Here is a 25390-nt window from a genome sequence, read left to right on the forward strand (position 1 = left end):
ATGGCTAAACAGGCTCGATGGGCTCAATGGCTACTCCTGTTCCTGTTCTTATGGTGCCATAGAAACATAGAAAATAGGTGCAGGAGTAGGCCATTCGGCCCCATCGAGCCTGCACCACCATTCAATATAATCATGGCTGACCATGCACTTCAGTACCCCATTTCTGCTTTCTCTCCATAGTGGTGTGTGCCAGTAGTGGGTTTACAATTAGCCTTAGTGTCCTTAAGTTAGAGAATGGAAAATTTATTCGAGATCTTGGCTTAGCTGTGGCATTCTTTAGACCCCTCCACCATACGAATGTATAGATACCCATGGGCCAGACACACACGATTAATGCTTCAACCTGGAACCAATCAAACTGCTTGCCAACAAGAGGCAAGTGTGTGACGTGAGCAGAGAAAAACACTTGAAGCAAATCTGGTAGACTCAGTGATTAAAAATATTAGTGCATCTGATTCTGACATTTAATATCAGGCTTATTCCTGTACTCCACAATACTTTGCTGGCAAAATATTTGCAGCTTTGCAGATTTCGCTCACCTGGAAAGAAGCAATAGGACAAATAATCAATGGAACTACTGCCAAGCAGCAGCTTGGGGGATCAAAGTATAAACGGCCAATTGCTTTATGGGGCTAAAGTGCAAAAAACAGAGATTGGCAGGATTATACACAACAGCATCAGCAACAACCGACGACAACTAAATAAGAACACAAGAAGTAGGAGCAGGAATAGGCCATTCGGCCCCTCGAGCCCGCTCTGCCATTCAGCAAGATCCTGGCTGATGATCTACCGTAACTCCACTTTCCTGCACTATCCCCATTATCACTTGATCCCCTTGATATCCAAAAATGTATCGATCTCCATCTTGAATATACTCAAAGGCTGAGCCCTCCGGGGTAAAGAATTCCAAAAATTCACCGCCCCCAAGTGAAGAAATTTCTCATCAGTCCTAAATGGCCGACCCCTTATTCTGAGACTGTGACCCCTGGTTCTAGATTTCCCAGTCCCGGAAAACATCCTCTCTGCATCTACCCTGTCAAGCCCTGTAAGAATTGTTAATGTTTCAATGAGATCACCACTCATTCATCTAAACTCTAGAGAATATAGGCCTAGTCTACTCAATCTCTCCACATTAGGACAATCCCCCCATCCCAGTAATCAGTCTGGTGAACCTTCGTTGTACTGCCTCAATGGCAAGTATATCCTTCCTTAGGTAAGGAGATCAAAACTGTACACAATACTCCAGGTGTGGTCTCACCAGGGCCATATACAATTGCAGTAAGACATCTTTACTCTTATACTAATTCCTCTTGTAATAAAAGCCAACATACTATTTGCTTTCTTAATAGCTTGCTGTACCTGCATGTTAACTTTCAGTGATTGGTGTACAAGGACACCCAGGTTCCTCTGAACACCAACATTTTCCAATCTCTCACATTTAAAAAAATACTCTGCTGTTCTATTTTTCCTACCAAAGTGGTTAACTTCAAAGTTCTTCATATTTCCATTTGCCATGTTCTTGCCCACTCACTTAGCCTGTCTATATCCCCTTGAAGTCTCTTTGCATCCTCCTCACAACTTACATTCCCACCTAGTTTTGTATCATCAGCAAACCTGGATATATTACATTTGGTCCTCGCATCCAAATCATTGATACAGATTGTGAATAGCTGGGCCCCAGCACCGATCCTTGCGGCACCCCATTCTGCCAACCCAAAAATGACTCGTTTATTCCTACTCTGTTTTCTGTCCGTTAACCAATCCTCAATCCATGCGAGCATATTACCCCCAATCCCCTAAGCCCTAATTTTGTTCAATAACCTTATTGATAGTTTGATGAAAAAATAAGTTTTGTTTTCAATAGATTTGACTGGTCTGTAATTACAGATAGAGCACAACTCTGTTATTGTACTCATCTAAAAAGGAACACAATAGTCATTTAGGTAATTGTTCAGGCAACTACAGGTACTAATAGTAATAAACCTTACTAAACAAAGCACTTCAACAGTTTGCAGTTTCAACTTTTACAAAGATTTCTCTCTAACTTTCTAATAGGGCTAATGTGGAATATGTACCGAACAATATTGCACACCATTGTGTGCATTTTGATTTGGAGTTACAAATTGAAATCTTTAACTATACACTTTATTTTTATTATAAAATCCCCTGCGGCACTCTTTTCACACAAGATATCCCAAGCGCACTTTACAAAGATTCCACACATTATTACAGTATGTAGTTGAGCTATAAAACAAAGTAGATTCAGCAATAGTGCTTAGACCACTTTGTTCATGAAAATCTCGGTTTCTCCAGAAAGCACCAACACTTGGGTATAATTTCACTGGGACCAGTTGCCCTCGTGGCCAGGCTGTGTACACGAAGCAGGATAGTGAACCTCAGTCAGCCATTGAACTGCTGAGCCCAATCTTACACATGCATCTCCCAACAGGAGTCACTGATGAACGATCAGGAGCAAGAACCCAGCGGATTCTTTCCTTCCCTACTCGGAAGGACAGAGTCCAAATATAGGACCTAAAGTGAGAGCAACTAACAGCAGAGAGCACAAATCAGGACTTTAGCAAGTCAGTACACTTTATACCACTCAATTCTCAATTGCCAGAGTATAATTTCACTGGCATAACTTGCTTTCCAGTCACTTATTCAGCTGGACACAGGAATTCCTTGACAAGACAGATCAAGGTCCATCTCATTCATGTTCTACCACCATCCTGGTAGTGGTAGTCACATGGTATTCCTGGTGTACAAGTCAAGCAGGCTTATGACAGAGGGGCATCAGGCATCAAGCCCAAACTAGGCCTTGCCCAAGATCCACAGCGTATACCCTCCAGTAACAGTTACTGTGTACATCCCTCCACAAACTCCCCAAGATGGGGCACCAAAACCAACTGCAGCATCTCAAAGACCAGTGATTAAATCTGGGGCTTCCCTGCAACGTACCTCTCTGGGCAATTTTTAAAATAACTAATTTAGAAAAGCATGGATTTACAAATTGACAGCGACAGTAGTAGGGAAAGAGTTACTGTACCAACAGTGAGAGACGGTGAACGACAAATGGAAGTGGAGTGATCACACCCGGCTTCACCAGCTTCTTGGCAGACATCAATTCAGCTTTTAGTCACCATCTGCTCCAGAACAATTTCTCAACCTCATTTATACCAAACATCATGACCTCCACATGCTTGGATTTTCCCCAAGAATCATCATTTGAGGAACCCTGGCTGAGTGTCCACTGCCCACCCCACACATTCCCAGGGCACTGAGGCCAGTAGTACTCACTGCTGTTCACTTGGTTCTGATTTTGGTGTCATAGTCCAGTGGGGAATACTACCCAAAGTACACATTTCAGCTCAGAATAGGATTTTCCTGGAAAGCTAATCAAGCATCATGTGGAAAACCATATAAAAAACCTTGCTGGAGATACACAGATTGGTCATCGTTGGAGAAGGCAGGTTAACATTGTGTTAACAGTGCTTCCTGGATCATCTCCCAGAGAAAGACAAGAACACACAGGGAAAAGTTTCAAATAAAGTGAATGCAATTTAGAACTATCATTACGAAACAAGAGGCTGCTTGGTTAAAACGATCAGAACAAATATCAGCCAGTTTCTCCGCCCTATTTTTGTTGCCAAAACATTTTAGCTGGTGAAATTTGTCCCCAGGATCAAGCATATTCCAGGCAGATCAAAGCAGTTAAAAGCAACGTACATCTCCCTATGCAGTGCCGAAACATGCCTCAGCCTGAATCTTAACATCGTCCTATATTTTGCAATCCCAATTTCAACTTGCTTACTGCCTTGGAGATTGGCAATTTCATGATTTCTCTCACTCCCCCCAATTAAATTCCAGACCTTTTCACAGCTTCCAATCTTAAAACGGCGATGCTCGTCTTTATCATAAAATAGAATTCATGAAAATTATTTACATCAGATAAATGGCTATCACACAGAAAAAGACTTGGGTTTATATAGCGCCTTTCATGACCACCGGACGTCTCAAAGCGCTTTACAGCCAATGAAGTACTTTTGCCGTGTAGTCACTGTTGTAATGTGGGAAATGCAGCAGCCAATTTGCACATAGCAGGCTCCCAAAAACAGCAATGTGATAAAAAAAAACATTATCTGGTCATTGTTATGTTGATTGAGGGATAAATATTGGCCAGGACACTGGGGATAACTCCCCTGCTCATCTTTGAAATATGCTAGGGAATCGTTTAGGTCCACCTGAGATTAGACAGGGCCTCGGTTCACGGTCTCATCCGAAAGACGACACTTCAAACAGTGCAGCGCTCCCTCAGCACTGCACAGGAGTGTCAGCCTAGATTTTTTTGTGTTCAAGTCCCTGGAGTTGAACACAACCTTCTGACTCAAGAGGCGAGAGTGCGGCCCACTGAGCCACAGCTGACACTGAAGAGGTGTTAGGAACCGGCTTGGAGTCATCAAGCTTGATGGTATAAGGGAACTAAATAAATGCTGGGATTCAGGGGCACAGTTTCAAACATGCACATTATATGGACACAGAAAATGCTGGAAGTACTCAGAACAGTTGTGGCAAAGGGTCATCGACCTGAAACTCTTGATTCTCTCTCCACAGATGCTGCCTGACCAGCTGAGTATTTCCAGAATTTTCTTTTCCTAGTTCAGATTTTCAGCATCTGCAGCATTTTGATTTTGTATGCACATTAAAATGATCGGGATCAGATACTGCTCCAAGCCAGCTCCCCATCACCACTTCATAGAAAACAAAGTAAACCAACAAACAGAAAAATGTAGAAGCTTTTTCAACCTTTGTTTAGAATGATTTATACAAAGGGTTACTAATGATAATATTCCATTGTTAGTAAGGGTGAAAGTCAAATACTTCAGTCTTTGGGGGTCACAGCATGTATCATGGGGCACAGATAAAGTTTAAATCCATGCTCACATTTATTTGCAGGTATTTCAAGTTGTTCATACCAACAGCCACCGGATTTAGGATTCTCCCACTGAAGGAGGCTATGGCACTAACAACCACCTCTCCAAACATCCAGGCCCACAAGATTGAAACAGGACAAAGCAGAAAATGAGAAATAGGGCCGAATGATGTGGGCTTTGAGGCGCAGACTGCTGGGACTGGGGGTGCAGGCAGCCCAGGGCTGCAGCTTTAACAATGCTATAGATTATCCAGAAAACCCAATAAAGGGCAGGTTAAACATTTCATACAAAGTGCAATCAATACAAAGTTTAACCATGTGCTGTGAGAAGCAGCCCCAAACCCTCTCCTGTCTATATGCCCTGTAGATATAATACTCTCAGTGGGATGGCATTTTTGTTGGACCGGACGATGGACACATACACAAAATATGGTAGACCATCATCTTCAAACTTCTGAAAATAGGAAGAAATCTAACCTCAGCTCCAGGGAACCCAACACCATTGTGTAGCTACAGAAAGGAAAGGTCAGGTTTTCAAATGTATTTAATTTTTTATATTAAAAAATAGACATAAATGCTGGCATGCTAGAAACACAGCAGGTTAATCAGCATCGGAGCAGAAAAAGATGGATTAATATTTTAGATGGGACCCTCACACCAAAATATTCTCTTCTCCATAGTATCAATTAGCCATTCATGATCTGCAGCTGGTGTTAGGGCTATGTGAATGCTAACAAAAAACATTGAGAGTATAATCATGTTATAGGGTGCTCTGCAAACAAAATGGTGCATCAAGTCCAAAGAGGTGGAAACGGTGACAGGATTGGATATTCTGGACTTTAGGAATTTGAGTGAATCGTTTTAGTCTGTCAATTTCCAAAAAATGAATTCTTCTTTTCCAACTCCACTATGGTTTCTTTGTGATCCTGAACTTTACACACAAGGTGCAAGTTGTACCTGCAAACCATCTGGAGGGGCTACAGCTGGTAAACACCATATTCAATAACATATTGGACTATGTGACACCAAAGCATCGACATGCAATTTAAAATTTTAAAAATGCACATTAAAAAACCTTCAGATTACGGCATCTTCTGAAGATGTCAGTGTCCCAGACACAGGATGGCAGCAGTGTCTGCAAAACAAACACTAAAAGCTTCAAGTCTTTTTGCTTCCCAGAGACAGTTTGCGTCGAGCCAATTTCAGACAAACTATAAATCAGAAAGTTAACATCCTAACTGTACAAGATTACTGTTCAATATTTTAATCCTACTTTAAAAACCTTACCTGGGTGCAAACACAAACATTAAATCAATAGTGTAAACACCTTTGTAGACAGCAAATCCATAAGCGTCCAACGGTGATAGAAAGTTGTCTTGCAGACGCAGTAGTGTAGGAGTGCCCCATCCTTTACACCGTGTTTAACATAGCAGCCACAAGGGAGACTCAGACCAGACGTCTTCGGTCAGTTAACAGTGCAAGCTTATCAGCTAGTTACTGGGCAATGCTATTCATTTTTTAAATATATAAAAGATCTCCTAGGTCAAAATACTCGAGTCGAAAGCTCACTGTGATGAGTTGAGGTAATACAGGTATGAGTGAGTTTGGGTACCTAGGAAGGACATGCACATCCATGGGGTGTGAAACTGTTACAAGCCACAACGTTTCCATCAAATAAGGCACCGGTAACATAGTAAAGAAAGTGTATTTAAACCAACTGCTAGCCCTGACGAAATATCAGGTGTATAGTACCTTTTCTTCCTCTCCAAATTAAGCAAATGGCACGCTTTTAAAGCTCCAGGATATGGGGCACTGCCTCACAATTCTAGGCAACGCTCGAGAAAAGCTGAACTTTTTATTTTGGGGAGGCACGGATTGCCTTGCTTTTTTGGTTTGGTCATGGGTTGCAAGATCATGACTTATTTTCAAGGATTCACATTCTTCAAACACTTCACAGATCTGTCGGGTCAAAAATTAACCCAAACTTTTTTTTTAAACTTTTTCAAGCAATTCTGGATCTTCGATTAGAACAGCATCAAGATGATCAGCCAACGGTCAATTCTCAACATTTCAGAATGGGGAAACTCCCCCCATTTCGTTTCTTGCAGGCCACTGTTAAGTTAACGGTGACGCTGACGCTTCCTCCTCAAATAACGGGGGCTTCCGAAACACAAAGCCTCAAGTGCACACAAGGGTTCATTTTTTTTGCTTCATTCATCAAACTTACTCCAAGGCAGATTTTTTTTCCTCAAAAGAAAACACATTTTATTGATTTTGGTTGACAACATAATCAGCTCAACGCACGTGTGTCTGTGAAAGCCAGTATGCAGCTGGTCGAGCCCGAATAGCTTTTCCTTTTGCCCCCAGAAATCAGCTATAAACAGCACACGGCAGCAGATCATTTCCCTCAAACACAGGACCTGGTTTCACATTAGAAGATACAGGAACTTTTTATATATTTTGTTTTTCAAGCTGCCATTCCAGCTCTTTAAAAACAAACAACAGAAATCTTTTCCCCCTGCAAAAGGCCATTCTACTTCACACAAACATTGTCTTCGGCTCGCACTAAGTTCCAGCGGAAGTCTCCTCCTCAGCTTTGCCATTCAAATATTCTGTCACTTGGGTTTTGCAGGAAAGAAATATCAAATTAGACACAAAAAAATACATGCAACAGCAGTTTCTTCTATATAACTAACAAGAATACAGTCATTTTACACATAGCCTCAAAATAAATCAGCACTAAAGAAATTCAGTTGGCATGCTACTGAACAACTGCTTCTCACTAAGGCACCAATAAGACCCTAGGTTTCTAAAACAAATTTTTGATGCAGAGTTGTCAAAGACACTGTCTAAAAGCTGATATTTGCCTCCAAGATAAAAGTCCTATGTTAAATAGTCCCTAAGCAAGGCTATCGGATGCAAGTCTGAAGACTTGCCTGAGGATTAAGCTTCTTTGCAGCTCTTCTTAATCCTCATTTACAGTGAGATTCTAACACTCTGGTTCATTTACAATTTGAAAAATTGAAGACCACTTCTCCCCGTGAGATGGGGATACCTGCACCAAAATGATTATGTGCCTGGGCTGTCAGGGTTGGGGAAGAGAATATTATGTAGGACATTAGAAGCATTATAGCATTTTTACATTAACAATGGTGTCCAGGATCTGCCCTTTCCTCAGTGCCCTTAGGCTCACATCACAGGCAAATCTTACTGGCCCTCCAACCAATCAATGGAGAGCAGCAGCACACAGACTAGAAAATAAAACGGAGAGTGTGACTCCAAGTCATGGGTCTCTGCTGGAGCACTACTCTCCCAGCATTGTGCAGTCAACATTAAACAGAGCCTCCATGTGCAGTGCCACCATGTCGGACTGCCTAGTATTCCCAATCTCAGCAGGAGATGGGCGAAAACAGTATATAAAATAAAAGACAAAAATATCGGTTACATGACCATTCTGGAGCCTCCGTTCAGCTGGTTACAGTGGCAAAGGCCAATCCCCGGGGACAGGCTACCTGCTTGCCTTCACAGCCACAGGCCAATGAGTGGAGGCGAGCAGTTCTACACTAAACAAGGCGAGGGCAGTAGGGACACTACCTGAACTTTAAAACAAAGCCTGCAGCTGCAACTTTAAAACTGCTACACTGAATTCTGACTTTTGTCTCTCACAGCTGTCGTAAAAGACACTAGTGTAAGCGCCCCTTCTAAGAGATCGTCCTGTAACTTCACAGGGAAAAAAAAAATCACAGAATCCTTATACTGAAAACAGAAGTTCCATGGTTAGAACAAGACTACTGCCTCACTGCTATGTGATGCTGAGAAAGCCAAAACCCCCTCACTCTTCTGCATCTATACTCTTTACAGTCCAAAGTTGTCTAGGTTATCACTACTGTATCGTAATATTGAAATTAATCTAAATTATAGACAACTGCAGCTTTTGTACACCTGCCCCTTGAGTCAGCATGCCAACTGTTCAGGCATGTACTCCAGATTGATACTTCACACATTTTACACACCATCTCAATTCCCTAAAACTCTAGATCGTGGTTAAACCAAAAACACTGGTGCCATTTTTCAAGTTTGCATTTCACCACTTTAAATTATTCAAAATAATACAGTGCACACGGACTTGCTTTAATACATTTGAATTCATTTCCAATGGTTAAAATTTCCATGCCAGTTTGATTAGATCAATAAGGCTCCGCAATGTAGATGCGTCCACCTTCTTTTGTTTTGTGCATCTTTCCTCTTTGATCCAAAATCCCAGACAGTGAAAGTACTCATTGTGGGTTTGGCACGCATGCGTACAAGCTTTGTACACACACGCACCTACACTTCAGTTTTAAAAAAGCTTGCTGTCCCCATCCCTCGTGTCAAAACTGGTTGTTGCTATATTAACATTTGTATTTGCTTAAGGCCATTAGCTCTGCCAGATGGAAGCTACCATTAGCAAAGGCTAGTTATAGTGGGATGCGTATAAAATGATGCGATGGATCAGTACCTCCCAAAGCCAACACTGCTGTATTCAATGTGCAGGAAGTCTTTGTTTTACATAAACAATGTCTCCACAAACACTCCCATGTGTGTGTATGTACACAAGGGATACAGCAAGTATAGTTAGGTTTTTTTTTTGAACATCCTGCCCCTAATTCTCTCCCCCTCCTGAATGCTCACATTCACACAGTTCGCTGGTGCCATTAGCACCTGACCCCCCCTCACTCAAGTGGCTATTTTTCCCTTTGTGTTGCTAGACAGTGATTGGTGACAGGTTACACAGGGATCACAGCCCAGCCTGATCCTCTTCCCAAATAGCCGCACATTCACCACTTGCCAGTGGGAGTCCTCTTGCAGGACCACACGGACTGCAGCGGTTTAAGGAGGCTCATCACCACCTGCTCAAGGATTGGGGATGAGCATTAAATTCTGGCCTTGCTAGCGACGCCCATATCGTGAGAAGTGACTTTGTAAAATTCAAAGAAATGACTAAATTTTACTCCCCTTAGCGCAGGGGCTCAAAGGCCAACTGATGTCTCGGCTCGGAGAATTCAATCTGCACAGCCTGAGCTACAGCAGGAGTGCCACTGGGGGAGCCAGATTCTTTTAGTTTATATCATGCTGGTAGGCAGGCCAATTTTAAAAATACTGTAAAACAGTGGCAGTGTCCAGCCCAGTGACCGCGAGCCCTCCGACCTCGAGCCGTGCTCGAACCCTGCAACCTCCTCAAACAAAAAAAAAAACGTCAAACCACAATTTAACTTTCCCTGTGAAAATAAAACACAATCTTTGCAAGGTAGTCCTGATCACCAGTGTCCCAATGTCCCAGAAACAATTCAGGGGAGCTGGAGGTGGGGCAAGTACTTCCATCCAGTAAATACACAGCAGGTCAGGCAGTGTCGGTGGCAGCCGGCAACAGTGATGGCTGTCTACACAGACACCGACTGACCCAAGTGCTTACAGTCCTTTCTGATTTTGTTCAGATTTCCAGCACTTTGCTTCTTATTTGTATTACATAAACAAACAGTCAGTGTGCACGCATATTTATTTTTTTTCATTGGAAGATTGTTTCTCCATACCTATATGACATGCCTGTGTACTTGTTCAAACAGCATCTCCCATTAGTGCAAGGCCATTGCAAATCAAGCAGTTACCCACCTTGCACTGCTATATTGAACAGTTGCTACTGCTGGCTGTATGAATGGGATCACATGTTTAGAGTTTCTTGCTGCATTAGGGAGAAACTACAAATGGCAAACTGTACATTTCATAGGGGTTCCTGCTCGACTGGAAAACAATTTTATAAAAACTTTCAAATATGGCTATCCAGCTCCTGTGACCACTATTGCTGCAAAGGGTATTACACGATTACACAGATCGACTGGTCTGTTCACCTTGCTTCCCAAAGGTGCCGACGATTACTGGGCTGGTTCAATTGGCCAGTCACCCTGTTACACCTCGCCCAGTGTCATGTTTCATAAGAGTCCAACGGGCTACTTGACTAGAGGGCAACGTAGCCGAGCTTGAACTGGTCTCTTTCCAGACGTGGGGCGGGCAGGCTGGATAATGACGTTGTCCTCTGATCTCTCCTCTCTTCCTCGCCCCCACCCCCCCCACCACTGATGAGCTAGCCCTCTGAAGAACAAGTACACAGGCACCTTGCCACACATTCACACAAGTCCTTTTCAACCCAGAATTCTTGACATGCATAATCCATTGATGCTTTTTTGCATGGTATTTACTGCCCAGATCATTGGTTCTAAAAGCTTGACCCTTCACTTTGGGTGTGTTAAACATTAATCAATCAATTTTGTAGCTTTTGGATTGAGATCCAAATGATTAAAAAGGTTTTCTGAACCATTAGGCAGCAAAGACAAAGTATTACCTTACTGTGTTTCAACGTTAGAGTTAGTTTGAGGATTACTGGTGCCCAAAAGATATTAAGTGCAAAAAACAAAATAACTGCCTACAACTTACAGCACGTTACATAAAACAGTTTGCAAGGTGTCTGCACTCCAATATCAGTTACTTGATTTACAAAACTAGAAAACAACTGGGTTTTGAACAATTGTTTTGCCCCTCAATAAAGATCTCAATAATAACGTTAAAGGAGTATGACCCTTAGGACTCTATTTCCAATAATGAAATCTGCTTGAAGAAAAAAACAACTACGGGCCTCTAGCACCGACAGGTATGCACTACCTTAAACAATGCAGGAAGCATTCAAGCTTTGTACAATTCATGGGTTATGCTCAATAGCGACAGTGCGTGTGTATGTATTTAAATGTAGTACGGGATACTTTTTGATGGGGTTGAAGGAAGAGGGAGCAAGGCAAAAGAAACTACCACATGGATCGCAGATACGAGTGTATCCTTTTAACTGGGGACAGGCAGACACGGGTAAATAAGGAGATGGGATATAAAAACTTTAAAAATAAACATGTGGGCCACCTAGTCCAAAAGGTGTTAGTGACCACATACCCAGTTTAGTATTGCTGTGACTGAATTTGGTGTCAGGCAGAGCACTAGTTGGGAGGGTGGGTCACACCACTACTTTACTATCAGTACACACAAGATCTATTTTTGCCAGCTCAGTTTTATTGGCATTTGGCAAGTAGAAAAGTAGGGCTCCTTACACAATGTGATTAAAGGGTCTGACAATTATGTTCGGCAGTTTGGTGAACTTGGCCCTCTTTGTATCCCGTACACATCACAATACACGACGATAGCACAGCAGATAGTACAATCTCAATTCTAAGCTGTACCACGTACAATTATTATAACTAGACAGTCTTCTTCAGATTTGGCCAGGGCTCGAGCACAGGTTTGCAGATACTGTTGAGAAAAATCACATGGAGGGAAAGCATGAAGCACACCGCTGTGGTCCTTCTCTTTGCTTCCTCCAACAGGCAGGCTGATGACACCAGCAGCCTGCTTTTGTTTTAGATAAGATACCAAGTTCCTCAGGGGTCTCTGTGGTGAAGTGGCTTGCTCTATAGCAGAGGACATCCCTTCCACATTTTCCATGCTGTTCAGTGCTGGTACGGCCAACAGGACACAATAGCCATTCGTGCCTGATGCCTTGATGCGTCTTGTTACCTCATCCAATTTAGGCTGATCTAGTCGTAAGCGCTGGGTGATTTTTAACTGTGCTATTTTTCCACCAGTTGAGACGTCCACTAATAAGTTGGTTGCAACGCTCAGATCACCTTCAAGGAAGTGCATATTCGTGGAGAAAGAACTATTTTTTAGAACCAGCATTCCATGCCAGGCTACATTCAACTTGCGTTCATATTCCTGGAAGCTGTCAGATGCTTTGGCATTGGTGGAGTCGGATTTAGATTTGCTCCGCGTGGGACTTGCACATTCTGTAGTTCTATGTTTGCGGTCTTTATCCTTTTCGATCAAGTTTATAGCTTTCATCTCATGCTTACCACAAGAAACTTTTTCTATGCTGTTACGGCGATCCCGACTGGGCGAATACCGCTCATTCTTGGCATCGCGGTCGGAGTCACTGTGACGCCCGCCATCACGGCTGCTATTACCCGGGCTACGATCCGGCGAAATACAACGCCGCTTTCTAGACCGGTCATTACTGGGTGAATCAGTGGGGCGGGTGTCCGGAGGCCCTCTCCTTTTTCTTCTTTGGTCCCAATTTTGTAAAATATGGTCACGCCCACGTTCAAGAGACCAGCTATCCCGGACTTCACGATCGAGGTGATCAAATGGTTCGTGGCTATTCCGGTTTCTTTCCCGGACAGAAAGGACATGCCAGTCGTTGGCAGCAAAGAGGTCCCTTTCTCTGTAATGCATTGGGGGAGAATTCCTTTCCCTACCCCTCAGGCACTCCGCACCACGGGGAAGAAGGCCGTCTCCAATCAAATCAAAATGAGGCAGAGGCAAGGCTTGCAGATATTGAGGATATCGATGCTCTGTATCTGCAAAGTCAACTCTTAGCCGCCGATCTGGTCCACCCAAGGGAAAGCCACGCATCTGAGTACAAGCAGCTTGTGCAGCATCCAAGCTTTCATACTGAATATAAGCCCAACTATCTCCCTTTCTGTAGTCAATAGACCTTATCGTCCCAAAGCGGTCAAATTCCCTTGCAAGACCAGCTACAGGAACCCAGGCACCCAATCCCCCAACCCACAAGCGAGTGGTTGGGGTCGCTTTCCCATAACCAATCTTGATAGGATTTCTCCCGATCACTTTGCCAGACATTGCAAGCTTAGCTCTGTGGGCCATGTCCAAGTTTTCAAATTTCAGGAAACCATATGAATTTCCTTGCCCACGAGGTGGCCGTTTGATATCCACCTCCAAGATAACTCCGAACCGTTCAAATGCAAGCAAAAGATCATTTTGTGAAACTGAAGGGTCCAAGTTACCAATAAACAACGTCCTATTTGCTCTCTTGTCATCTTCTGGCAAGATTTCATCTTCCCTGAATGTAGTTCTGTCAAGTGTGTATGCAGCTCGTCCCCGGCCTTCATAAAAGGCATAATCACGCTCCCTTTCCAAATCTCTCTGGGGAGGCGGAGGTGGAGGAGGTGGCGGTGGTATCTGACGTCCCAAAGAACTGCGCTGCTGAGCTCGGTGTTCTCTGTAACCAAGTCCTGCAGGGGAAAGCGACCTCTGCCTGTGACGGTTGCCCTGGACACTTGGTGCAGAATACCCATCCAGTTCAGGGGAATAACTTCTTCCTTTTGGAGGAGGATAAACCGTTTCGATTTTCAGAGGGCGATCGTGCAGCACCAGCCTGCCCTTGGCATGCCTGGCAGCCTTGGCATCCTCAGAGTGCCTGAAATTCACCAGGGCCACCCTTTCATCCCCATCCCTGGATATTTTCACACTAACATCCCCAAACTTCTTAAACTCGTGGAACAGCCCATCCTCAATGGCACCATCACTCAACTGGGAGCCCAAATTGCTGATCTTTAGAGTTTTGTATTCACCAGGTTGCCTCTCATTCCTGCTAGTCCTTGAGGAAGCAGAGGAAAGACTCAAGTTATTAGCAGTTCGGTTGGGAGGATAGACATCATAGTCTCTGTTGTTGGTCCTTTTGCCACTAATATTGCGAGTCCTCTTGGCATTGCCATGGTTCTTGTTGTTCCTATTGATGCTGTTGTGATTATTCCCCATTTTCCTGGGCTGCTGGTGGTGGCCTCCTCGCCTGTCCTCCCCGCGTTTACCGCCAGCTTTGGGCGACACGTCCTTCTCCTTCATATTCCTTCGGTTTCACAATAATTAATCCAAGCCGTATCGAAAGATCGGATTTAACCCGCTTTTAAAGCGATTTATTGATCCAAAATGCGGGCGGGTTGCGCGGCTCCCTCACTGCCGCTGCTTCATGTCGATTGCGGGGAGAATGGAAGCAATCGGCACGTTTGAATCGACACTTTCCCTCACCCGATCCGCCGATGTGCCGCTTGCTTTGCTTCTCTCGCGGTTCCCGATGGATTTTTTTTCCCTCACTTCTTTCCCGGAGATTTTCACCGACGCCGAAAAGCCTCCCGCCTCGCCGCCGCCATTTTGTACCACGCCCCGCCCCACCGCCCCGCGCTGATTGGCCGGGGTCTGCGGTCCTCGCGCTCCGATTGGCCGGGGTCTGCAGTCCCCGCGCTCTGATTGGTCGGCCCGGGTTGTCATTCAGCCGACACCATGGTGACGCTCGGGAGCAATCGCTGCTTGAAATGTGAGCCAGCGGCTGGAAATGGCGGCGGAGCGGAGCAGAAGCCGGGCCCGAGAGTTTGCAGGCGCAATGGCGGAGGTTGGTGCGTGTTTTTACTCTGCTGTGATTGGGCCTGCTCGTGGGCCAATCGCCTGGCCCGAGTTTTAGCGGCGTTTCTCTCTGAACAAAATGTGGAGAAATTGACCGATTGTGTTGCGAAAAATCTCAACAAAAAATTACTTCAAAAAAACATCGGCGGAAAACGCTGTTCGAATTCAAACGGACGGACAGCTCGCCCCGCCCCTTTACTACGCTCCCATTGGCTGCAGCCGAGCGCTCTGTCGCCTGATTTGCTGCTTCACACGTCAAACAAACGGGAGCCCCGCCCTCTAGATATTCATAGGCTGAGCGCGCAGGACGCCATTCGGCCCATTGTGCCCCTCTCCCCCCCAACCTCACACACTTCACCTCTGTCACAGCTGACCCTGCCATTATCTTCCGGCCACATCCACAGCAGAGCTAAACCCGCCTCTTTCCACCTGTGTAACATCGTCTGTCTCTGCCCCGCCTCAGCTCATCCGCTGCTGAACCCCTCATCACTGCCTTTGTTACCTCCAGACCTCACTACTCCAACACACTCCTGGCCGGCCTCCCACATTCTACCCGACGTAAACTCGAGGACATCCAAAACTCGGCTGCCCCATGTCCGAACTCACACCCAGTCCCGCTCACCCATCACCCCTGTGCCCCGTGTCCTAACTCGCACCCAGTCCCGCTCACCCATCCCCCCTGTGCCCCGTGTCCGAACTCGCACCCAGTCCCACTCACCCATCACCCCCTGTGCCCCGTGTCCGAACTCGCACCGAGTCCCGCTCACCCATCCCCCCTGTGCCCCGTGTCCTAACTCGCACAGAGTCCCACTCACCCATCACCCCCTGTGCTCACTGCCCCGTGTCCGAACTCGCACCCAGTCCCACTCACCCATCACCCCCTGTGCTCCGTGTCCTAACTCGCACAGAGTCCCACTCACCCATCACCCCCTGTGCTCCGTGTCCGAACTCGCACCCAGTCCCACTCACCCATCACCCCCTGTGCTCACTGCCCCGTGTCCGAACTCGCACCCAGTCCCACTCACCCATCACCCCCTGTGCCCCGTGTCCGAACTCGCACCCAGTCCCACTCACCCATCACCCACTGTGCTCACTGCCCCGTGTCCGAACTCGCACCCAGTCCCACTCACCCATCACCCCCTGTGCCCCGTGTCCGAACTCGCACCCAGTCCCACTCACCCATCACCCCCTGTGCTCACTGCCCCGTGTCCTAACTCACACCCAGTCCCACTCACCCATCACCCCCTGTGCCCCGTGTCCGAACTCGCACCCAGTCCCACTCACCCATCACCCCCTGTGCTCGCTGCCCCGTGTCCGAACTCGCACCCAGTCCCACTCACCCATCACCCCCTGTGCTCACTGCCCCGTGTCCTAACTCACACCAAGTCCCACTCACCCATCACCCCCTGTGCATCGTGTCCGAACTCGCACCGAGTCCCGCTCACCCATCACCCCCTGTGCTCACTGACCCGTGTCCTAACTCGCACCGAGTCCCACTCACCCATCACCCCCTGTGCTCACTGCCCCGTGTCCTAACTCACACCGAGTCCCGCTCACCCATCACCCCCTGTGCCCCGTGTCCTAACTCGCACCGAGTCCCGCTCACCCATCACCCCCTGTGCTCACTGCCCCATGTCCTAACTCGCACCGAGTCCCACTCACCCATCACCCGCTGTGCTCACTGCCCCGTGTCCGAACTCACACCCAGTCCCACTCACCCATCACCCCCTGTGCCCCGTGTCCTAACTCGCACCGAGTCCCGCTCACCCATCACCCCCTGTGCTCACTGACCCGTGTCCTAACTCACACCGAGTCCCGCTCACCCATCACCCCCTGTGCCCCGTGTCCTAACTCGCACCGAGTCCCGCTCACCCATCACCCCCTGTGCTCACTGACCCGTGTCCTAACTCTCACCGAGTCCCGCTCACCCATCACCCCCTGTGCCCCGTGTCCTAACTCGCACCCAGTCCCGCTCACCCATCACCCCCTGTGCTCACTGCCCTGTGTCCTAACTCGCACCCAGTCCCGCTCACCCATCACCCCCTGTGCTCACTGCCCCGTGTCCTAACTCGCACCCAGTCCCGCTCACCGACCTACATTGGCTCCTGATTAAGCAGCGCCTCGATTTCAAAATTCTCATCCTTGTTTTCAAATCCCTCTATGACCTCGACCCTCCCTATCTCTAATCTCCTCCAGCCATCCCCCCCCCCCCCCCCACAACGAGATATCTGCACTCCTCTAATTCTGCCCTCTTGAGCATCCCTGATTGTAATCGCTCCACCATTGGTGGCTGTGCCTTCTGTTGCCTGGGCCCCCAAGCTCTGGAACTCCCTGCCTAAACCTCTCTACCTCTCTTTCCTCCTTCAAGATGCTCCTTAAAACATACATCTTTGACCAATCTTTTGGGTACCTGCTCTCATTTCTACTTGTGTGGCTCGGTGTTACATTTTTAGTGCATAATAATCCTTTGAAGCGCCTTGGGACGTTTCACTACATTAAAGGTGCTATATAAATGCAAGTTATTGTTCATTCCATTTTTGTCTATCTATTCGTAGCCAGAGAATCACCTGCAACGGCTTCTCTTCCTGCCTCCGCATCGTTACCTCTGGTTTCCCCCAAGGATCTGTCCTTGGCCCCTCCTATTTCTCATCTACATGTTGTCCCTCGGCGATATCATCTGAAAACAGAGTCAGTTTCCACATGTACGCTGACGACACCCAGCTGTACCTCACCACCACTTCTCTCGATCCCTCCACGGTCTCTAAATTGTCAGACTGCTTGTCCAACATCCAGTTCTGGATGAGCAGAAGTTTCCTCCAATTAAATATTGGGAAGACCGAAGCCATTGGGCTGGATTTTCACTCTTCTGCCTCTGTTAGCGCCCCAGAGGGGTGGCAATGGCGACGATAAGCACTTCTGGGCGGGCGGGCAGCTTGCAGTGTCCCGCCGGGACATTCGGAGCCGGTTTGGATGGGTCGCAGAGCAGTACCGCCCGGGAGACTGGAGACGGGAGACGGTGTACAATGTCCCTGGTTGTGACACCGACTCGATTTTTGGTTGCCACCCGACCCGTAGCACTCTGTAGAGCACCCTGTTGGGACCGCCTGTGGAAGCTGGCGCTCTGAGCTGTAGCGGCTGTCGTGAGGTAAGTTATGTCGACCTCAGGTGAGCGTATTATTTTTTTTGCGATTTATGTTGTGGTGGCTTGAGTTATGTATTGGGAATGTTTTCGGTGTTATTTTTTCAGGTTCCCCCGCGCCCCGAGTCCTCTCTTATGGCGCTCCGAGTCCAGCTGTTTAGTTTGTGATTTTCGCTTGCTCAGCCGGCCTCGTGCCCTAAAAGAGGTGTGCAACTCCTCACTTCGCGATCCGCTCCAAACTCCGGGCTCAGCTGATGAATTATGCGGCGGCAGTTGCAGACTTTACCACCCAGGACAACGCCGCAACAGAGGCGCGGCCGAATTTCTCCCCCATTGTCTTTGGTCCTCGCCACAACCTCTGTTCCCTCGCCACCGACTCCATCCCTCTCCCGAGCATCTGTCTGAGGCTGAACCAGCCCTTCGCAACCTTCGCAACCTTGACCCTGAAACGACCACATATTCTAAAACTAACTAAAACCCGCCTATTTCCACCTCTGTAACATCGCCCATCTCCACCCCGCCTTAGCTCATCCACTGCTAAACCCCTCATCCGTGCCTTTGTTATCTCTAGACTTCACTACTCCAATGTACTCCTGGCTGGCCTCCCACATTCTACCCTATGCAAACATGAGGTCATCCAAAATTCGGCAGCCCGTGTCCTAACTCACACCGAGTCCCGCTCACCCATCATCCCCTGTGCTCACTGACCCGTGTCCTAACTCACCCCCAGTCCCGCTCACCATCACCCCCTGTGCTCACTGCCCATGTCCTAACTCACGCCCATGTCCTAACTCACACCCAGTCCCACTCACCATCACCCCCTGTGCTCACTGCCCGTGTCCTAACTCACACCCAGTCCCGCTCACCATCACCCGCTGTGCTCACTGCCCCGTGTCCTAACTCACACCCAGTCCCGCTCACCCATCATCCCCTGTGCTCGCTGCCCCGTGTCCTAACTCACACCCAGTTCCGCTCACTCATCATCCCCTGTGCTCGCTGCCCCGTGTCCTAACTCACACCCAGTCCCGCTCACTCATCATCCCCTGTACTCACTGCCCGTGTCCTAACTCACACCCAGTCCCACTCACCATCACCCCCTGTGCTCACTGCCCGTGTCCTAACTCACACCCAGTCCCGCTCACCATCACCCGCTGTGCTCGCTGCCACGTGTCCTAACTCACCATCATTCCTTGTGCTCGCTACCCTGTGTCCTAACTCGCACCAAGTCCCACTCACCCATCACCGCCTGTGCTGACCCGTGTCCTAACTCACACCCAGTCCCGCTCACCATCACCCGCTGTGCTCGCTGCCACGTGTCCTAACTCACCCAGTCCCGCTCACTCATCATCCCCTGTGCTCACTGCCCCGTGTCCTAACTCACAACCAGTCCCGCTCACCATCATTCCTTGTGCTCGCTACCCTGTGTCCTAACTCGCACCAAGTCCCACTCACCCATCACCGCCTGTGCTGACCCGTGTCCTAACTCACACCCAGTTCCGCTCACGCATCACCCCCTGTGCTCACTGCCTCGTGTCCTAACTCACACCCAGTTCCGCTCACTCATCATCCCCTGTGCTCACTGCCCCGTGTTCTAACTCACACCCAGTTCCGCTCACGCATCACCCCCTGTGCTCACTGCCTCGTGTCCTAACTCACACCGAGTCCCACTCACCCATCACCCCCTGTGCTCACTGCCTCGTGTCCTAACTCACACCGAGTCCCACTCACCCATCACCCCCTGTGCTCACTGCCCCGTGTTCTAACTCACACCCAGTTCCGCTCACTCATCATCCCCTGTGCTCACTGCCCCGTGTTCTAACTCACACCCAGTTCCGCTCACCCATCACCCCCTGTGCTCACTGCCTGTGTCCTAACTCGCACCAAGTCCCGCTCACCCATCACCCCCTGTGCTCGTTGCCTGTGTCCTAACTCGCACCAAGCCCCACTCACCCATCACCCCCCTGTGCTTGCTGACCTACATTGGCTACCAGTTAAGCAACGCCTTGATTTCAAAATTCTCATCCTTGTTTACAAATCCCTCCCTGGCCTCGCCCCTCCCTATCTCTGTAATCTCCTCCAGCCTCACAACCCCCCGAGATATCTGCACTCCTCTAATTCTGCCCTCTTGAGCATCCCTGATTATAATCACTCAACCATTGGTGGCCATGCCTTCTGTTGTCTGGGCCCCAAGCTCTGGAACTCCCTCCCTAAACCTCTCTGCCTCTCTTTCCTCCTTTGAGATGCTGTTTAAAACCTACCTCTTATCTGTAATTTCTTCTTTTACGGCTCGGTGTCAAATTTTTGTCTTATAACACTCCTGTGAAGCGCCTTGGGACATCTTACTACATTAAAGGTGCTATATAAACACAAGTTGTTATTTAAAAGAGCAATACAATTAGTATCTGCACTCGCCTGGTTCCATTCTTATCTATCTAATCGTAGCCAGAGAATCGCCTGCAACGGCTTCTCTTCCTGTCCCACATCGTTACCTCTGGTGTCCCCCCAAGGATCTGTCCTTGACCCTTCCTATTTCTCATCTACATGTCACCATGGGACAACATCATCCAAAAACACAAAGTCAGTTTCCACATGTACACTGAGACACCCAGCTCTACCTCACCACCACTTCTCTCGACCCCCCCATGGTCTCTAAATTGTCAGACTGCTTGTCCGACATCCAGTTCTGGATGAGCAGAAATTTTCTCCAATTGAATATTGGGAAGACTGAAGCCATTGTTTTCGGTCCCCGCCACAAACTCCGTTCCCTAGCCACTGACTCCATCCGTCTCCCCAACTCCTGTCTGAGGCTGAACCAGACTGTTCACAACCTTGGTGTCATAGTTGATCCTGAAATGAGCTTTCGAGCACATATCCACAGCATAACTAAAAGCGCCTATTTCCACCTCCGTAACATCGCTCATCTCCACCCTTGCCTCAGCTCATCTGCTGCTGAAGCCCTCATCCGTGCCTTTGTTACCTCCAGACTTGACTATTCCAACGCACTCCTGGCTGGCCTCCCACATTCTACCCTACGTAAACTAGAGGTGATCCAAAACTCGGCTGCCCGTGTCCTTACTCGCACCCAGTCCCGCTCACCCATCACCCCCTGTGCTTGCTGACCTACATTGGCTCCCGGTTAAGCAACACCTTGATTTCAAAATTCTCATCCTTGTTTTCAAATCCCTCCATGGCCTCGCCCCTCCCTATCTCTGTAACCTCCTCCAGCCCCACAAACCTCCCCCCCCCCCCCCCCCCCGCCGCCACCCCCCGAGATATCTGCACTCCTCTAATTCTGCCCTCTTGAGCATCACTGATTATAATTGTTCAACCATTAGTGGGCGTGCCTTCTGTTGCCTGAGCCCCAAGCTCTGGAACTCCCTCCCTAAACCTCTCCTCTGCCTCTCTTTCCTCCTTCAAGGTATTCCTTAAAACCTACCTCTTTGATCAAGCTTTTGGTCACCTGCGCTAATTTCTCCTTGTGCGGTTCAGTGTCAGATACTCCTTGGGACGTTTCACTACATTAAAGGCGCTACATAAATACAGGTGGTTGTTGTCCCACTTTCTCCTGCTCTTACCCCATAGCCCAGTAAATGTTTCCTTTTGAAGTATTTATCTAATTCTCTTTTGAAAGCTACAATTGAATCTGCTTCCGCCGCCCTTTCAGGCAGCGCGTTCCAGGTTACAACAATTATCTTAAATAATTGTGTCCTCTGGTTACCGACCGTCCTGCCACTGGAAACCGTTCCTCCCTATTTACTCAATCAAAACATTTTCAAAACCTCTCTCAAATCTCCCCTTAACCTTCTCTGCTCTTTGGATGGAAAGTGACGGAAGGTGTTGTCGCCAGTGCTATCGAGCGACAATTACTCACCAATGCTCAGTTTGGGGTCCGCCAGGACCATTTAGCTCCAGACCTCAGTCTTGGTCCAAACATGGACAAAAGAGCTGAATTCCAGAGGTGAGCTGAGAGTGACTGACCTTGCCATCAAGGCAGCATTTGACCGAGTGTGGTATCAAGGAAACATAGAAAATAGGTGCAGGAGTAGGCCATTCGGCCCTTCGATCCTGCACCGCCATTCAATAAGATCATGGCTGATCATTCCCTCTGTACCCCTTTCCTGCTTTCTCTCCATACCCCTTGATCCCTTTAGCCGTAAGGTCATATCTAACTCCCTCTTGAATATATCCAATGAACTGGCATAAAAAACTCTCTGCGGCAGGGAATTCCATAGGTTAACAACTCTCTGAGTGAAGAAGTTTCTCCTCATCTCAGTCAGTCCTAAATGGCCTACTTCTTATCCTAAGACTATGTCCTCTGGTTCTGGACTTCCCCAACATCGGGAACATTCTTCCTGCATCTAACCTGTCCAGTCCCATCAGAATCTTATATGTTTCTATGAGATCCCCTCTCATCCTTCTGAACTCCAGTGAATAAAGGCCCAGTTGATCCAGTCTCTCCTCATATGACAGTACAGCCATCCCTGGAATCAGTCTGGTGAATCTTCGCTGCACTCCCTCAATAGCAAGAACGTCCTTCCTCAGATTAGGAGACCAAAACTGAACACAATATTCCAGGTGAGGCCTCACCAAGGCCCTGTACAACTGCAATAAGTCCTCCCTGCTCCTATACTCAAATCTCCTAGCTATGAAGGCCAACATACCATTTGCCTTCTTAGATACCTGCATGCCAACTTTCAATGACTGATGAACCAAGACACCAAGGTCTCATTGCACCTCCCCTTTTCCTAATCTGCCGCCATTCAGATAATATTCTGCCTTCCTGTTTTCGCCCCCAAAATGGATAACCTCACATTTATCCACATTATACTGCATCTGCCATGCACTTGCCCACTCACCTAACCTGTCCAAGTCACCCTGCAGCCTCTTAGCATCCTCCTCACAGCTCACACTGCCACCCAGTTTAGTGTCATCTACAAACTTGGAGATATTACACTCAATTCCTTCATCTAAATCGTTAATGTATATTGTAAAGAGCTGGGGTCCCAGCACTGAGCCCTGCGGCACTCCACTAGTCACTGCCTGCCATTCTGAAAAAGACCCGTTTATCCTGACTCTCTGCTTCCTGTCTGCCAACAAGTTCTCTATCCACATCAGTACATTGCCCCCAATAACATTCGCTTTGATTTTGCACACCAATCTCTTGTGCGGGACCTTGTCAAAAGCCTTTTCAAAGTCTAAATACACCACATCCACTGGTTCTCCCTTAACCACTCTGTTAGTTACATCCTCAAAAAATTCCAGAAGATTCGTCAAGCATGATTTCCCTTTCATAAATCCATGCTGACTTGGACCGATCCTGTCACTGCTTTCCAAATGTGCTGTTATTTCACCCTTAATGATTGATTCCAACATTTTCCCCACTACTGATGTCAGGCTAACCGGTCTATAATTACCTGTTTTCTCTCTCCCTCCCTTTTTAAAAAGTGGTGTTACATTAGCTACCCTTCAGTCCATAGGAACTGATCCAGAGTCGATAGATTGTTGGAAAATGATCACCAATGCATCCATATTTCTAGGGCCACTTCCTTAAGTACTCTGGGATGCAGACTATCAGGCCCCGGGGATGTATCGGCCTTCAATCCCATCAATTTCCCTAACACAATTTCCCGCCTGATAAGGATATCCTTCAGTTCCTCCTTCTCACTAGACCCACTGTCCCCTAGTACAATCGGAAGGTTATTTGTGTCTTCCTTCGTGAAGACAGAACCGAAGTATTTGTTCAATTGGTCTGCCATTTCTTTGTTCCCCATTATAAATTCACCTGAATCCAACTGCAAGGGACCTACGTTTGTCTTCACTAATCTTTTTCTCTTCACATATTTATAGAAACTTCTGCAGTCAGTTTTTATGTTCCCTGCAAGCTTCCTCTCGTACTCTATTTTCCCCCTCTTAATTAAACCCTTTGTCCTCCTGTGTTGAATTCTGAATTTCTCCCAGTCCTCAGGTTTGTTGCTTTTTCTAGCCAATTTATATGCCTCTTCCTTGGTTTTAACACTATCCTTAATGTCCCTTGTTAGCCACGGTTGAGCCACCTTCCCTGCTTTATTTTTACTCCAGACAGGGATCATCCATCATTGCTGAGGTTCATCCATGTGATCTTTAAATGTTTGCCATTGCTTATCCACCGTCAACCCTTTAAGTATCCTTTACCAGTCTATTCTAGCCAATTCACGCCTCATACCATCGAAGTTACCTTTCCTTAAGTTCAGGACCCTAGTTTCCGAATTAACTGTGTCACTCTCCATCTTAATAAAGAATTCTACCATATTATGGTCACTCTTCCCCAAGGGGCCTCGGACAACAAGATTGCTAATTAGTCCTTTCTCATTACACATCACCCAGTCTAGGATGGCCAGTTCTCTCGTTGGTTCCTCGACATATTGGTCTGGAAAACCACCCTAATACACTCCAGCAAATCCTCCTCCACCGCATTGCTTCCAGTTTGGTTAGCCCAATCAATATGTAGATTAAAATCGCCCATGTTAACTGTACCTTTATTGCACACATTCCTTATTTCTTCTTTGATGCTGTCCCAACCTCTCATACTGTTTGGTGGTCTGTACACAACTCCCACTAGCGTTTTCTACCCTTTGGTGTTCCGCAGCTCCACCCATACCGATTCTACATCGTCCAAGCCAATGTCCCTCCTTACTATTGCATTAATTTCCTCTTTAACCAGCAACGCACCCCGCCTTCATTTCCTCTCTGCCTATCCTTCCTAAATGTTGAATACCCCTGGATGTTGAGTTCCCAGCCTTGGTCACCTTGGAGCCATGTCTCCGTGATACCAATTACGTCATACCCGTTAATTGCTGTCTGCGCAGTTAGTTAGTCCACCTTATTCCGAATACTCCTCACATTGAGGCACAGAGCCTTCAGGTTTGTCTTTTTAGAATTTTGCTGTAATGTGGCCCTTTTTGTTTTTTGCCTTGGGTTTCTCTGTCCTCCACTTTTACTATTCTCCTTTCTATCTTTTGCTTCTGCCTCCATTTTATTTCTCTCTGTCTCCCTGCAAAGGTTCCCATCCCCCT

At 47.3% G+C, this 25390-nt stretch overlaps 1 protein-coding gene across 1 annotated transcript; it reads right to left on the minus strand.

Moving 5' to 3' along the window:
* Positions 1–8711: 8711 nt before the first annotated feature.
* Positions 8712–14946, minus strand: rbm15 (RNA binding motif protein 15). Its single transcript, XM_070859286.1, has one exon. The coding sequence runs from the start codon at positions 14642–14644 to the stop codon at positions 12176–12178; it is 2469 nt and encodes an 822-aa protein (XP_070715387.1). The 5' UTR covers positions 14645–14946; the 3' UTR covers positions 8712–12175.
* Between the last annotated feature and the right edge of the window lie 10444 nt (positions 14947–25390).

The sequence above is a fragment of the Pristiophorus japonicus genome, chromosome 17 (genome assembly GCF_044704955.1).
Source record: "Pristiophorus japonicus isolate sPriJap1 chromosome 17, sPriJap1.hap1, whole genome shotgun sequence".
Taxonomy (NCBI): domain Eukaryota; kingdom Metazoa; phylum Chordata; class Chondrichthyes; family Pristiophoridae; genus Pristiophorus; species Pristiophorus japonicus.

Excerpts from the sequence above, each read along its gene's own strand:
- rbm15 (XM_070859286.1), bottom strand. The coding sequence starts at position 14,644 with ATGAAGGAGAAGGACGTGTCGCCCAAAGCTGGCGGTAAACGCGGGGAG.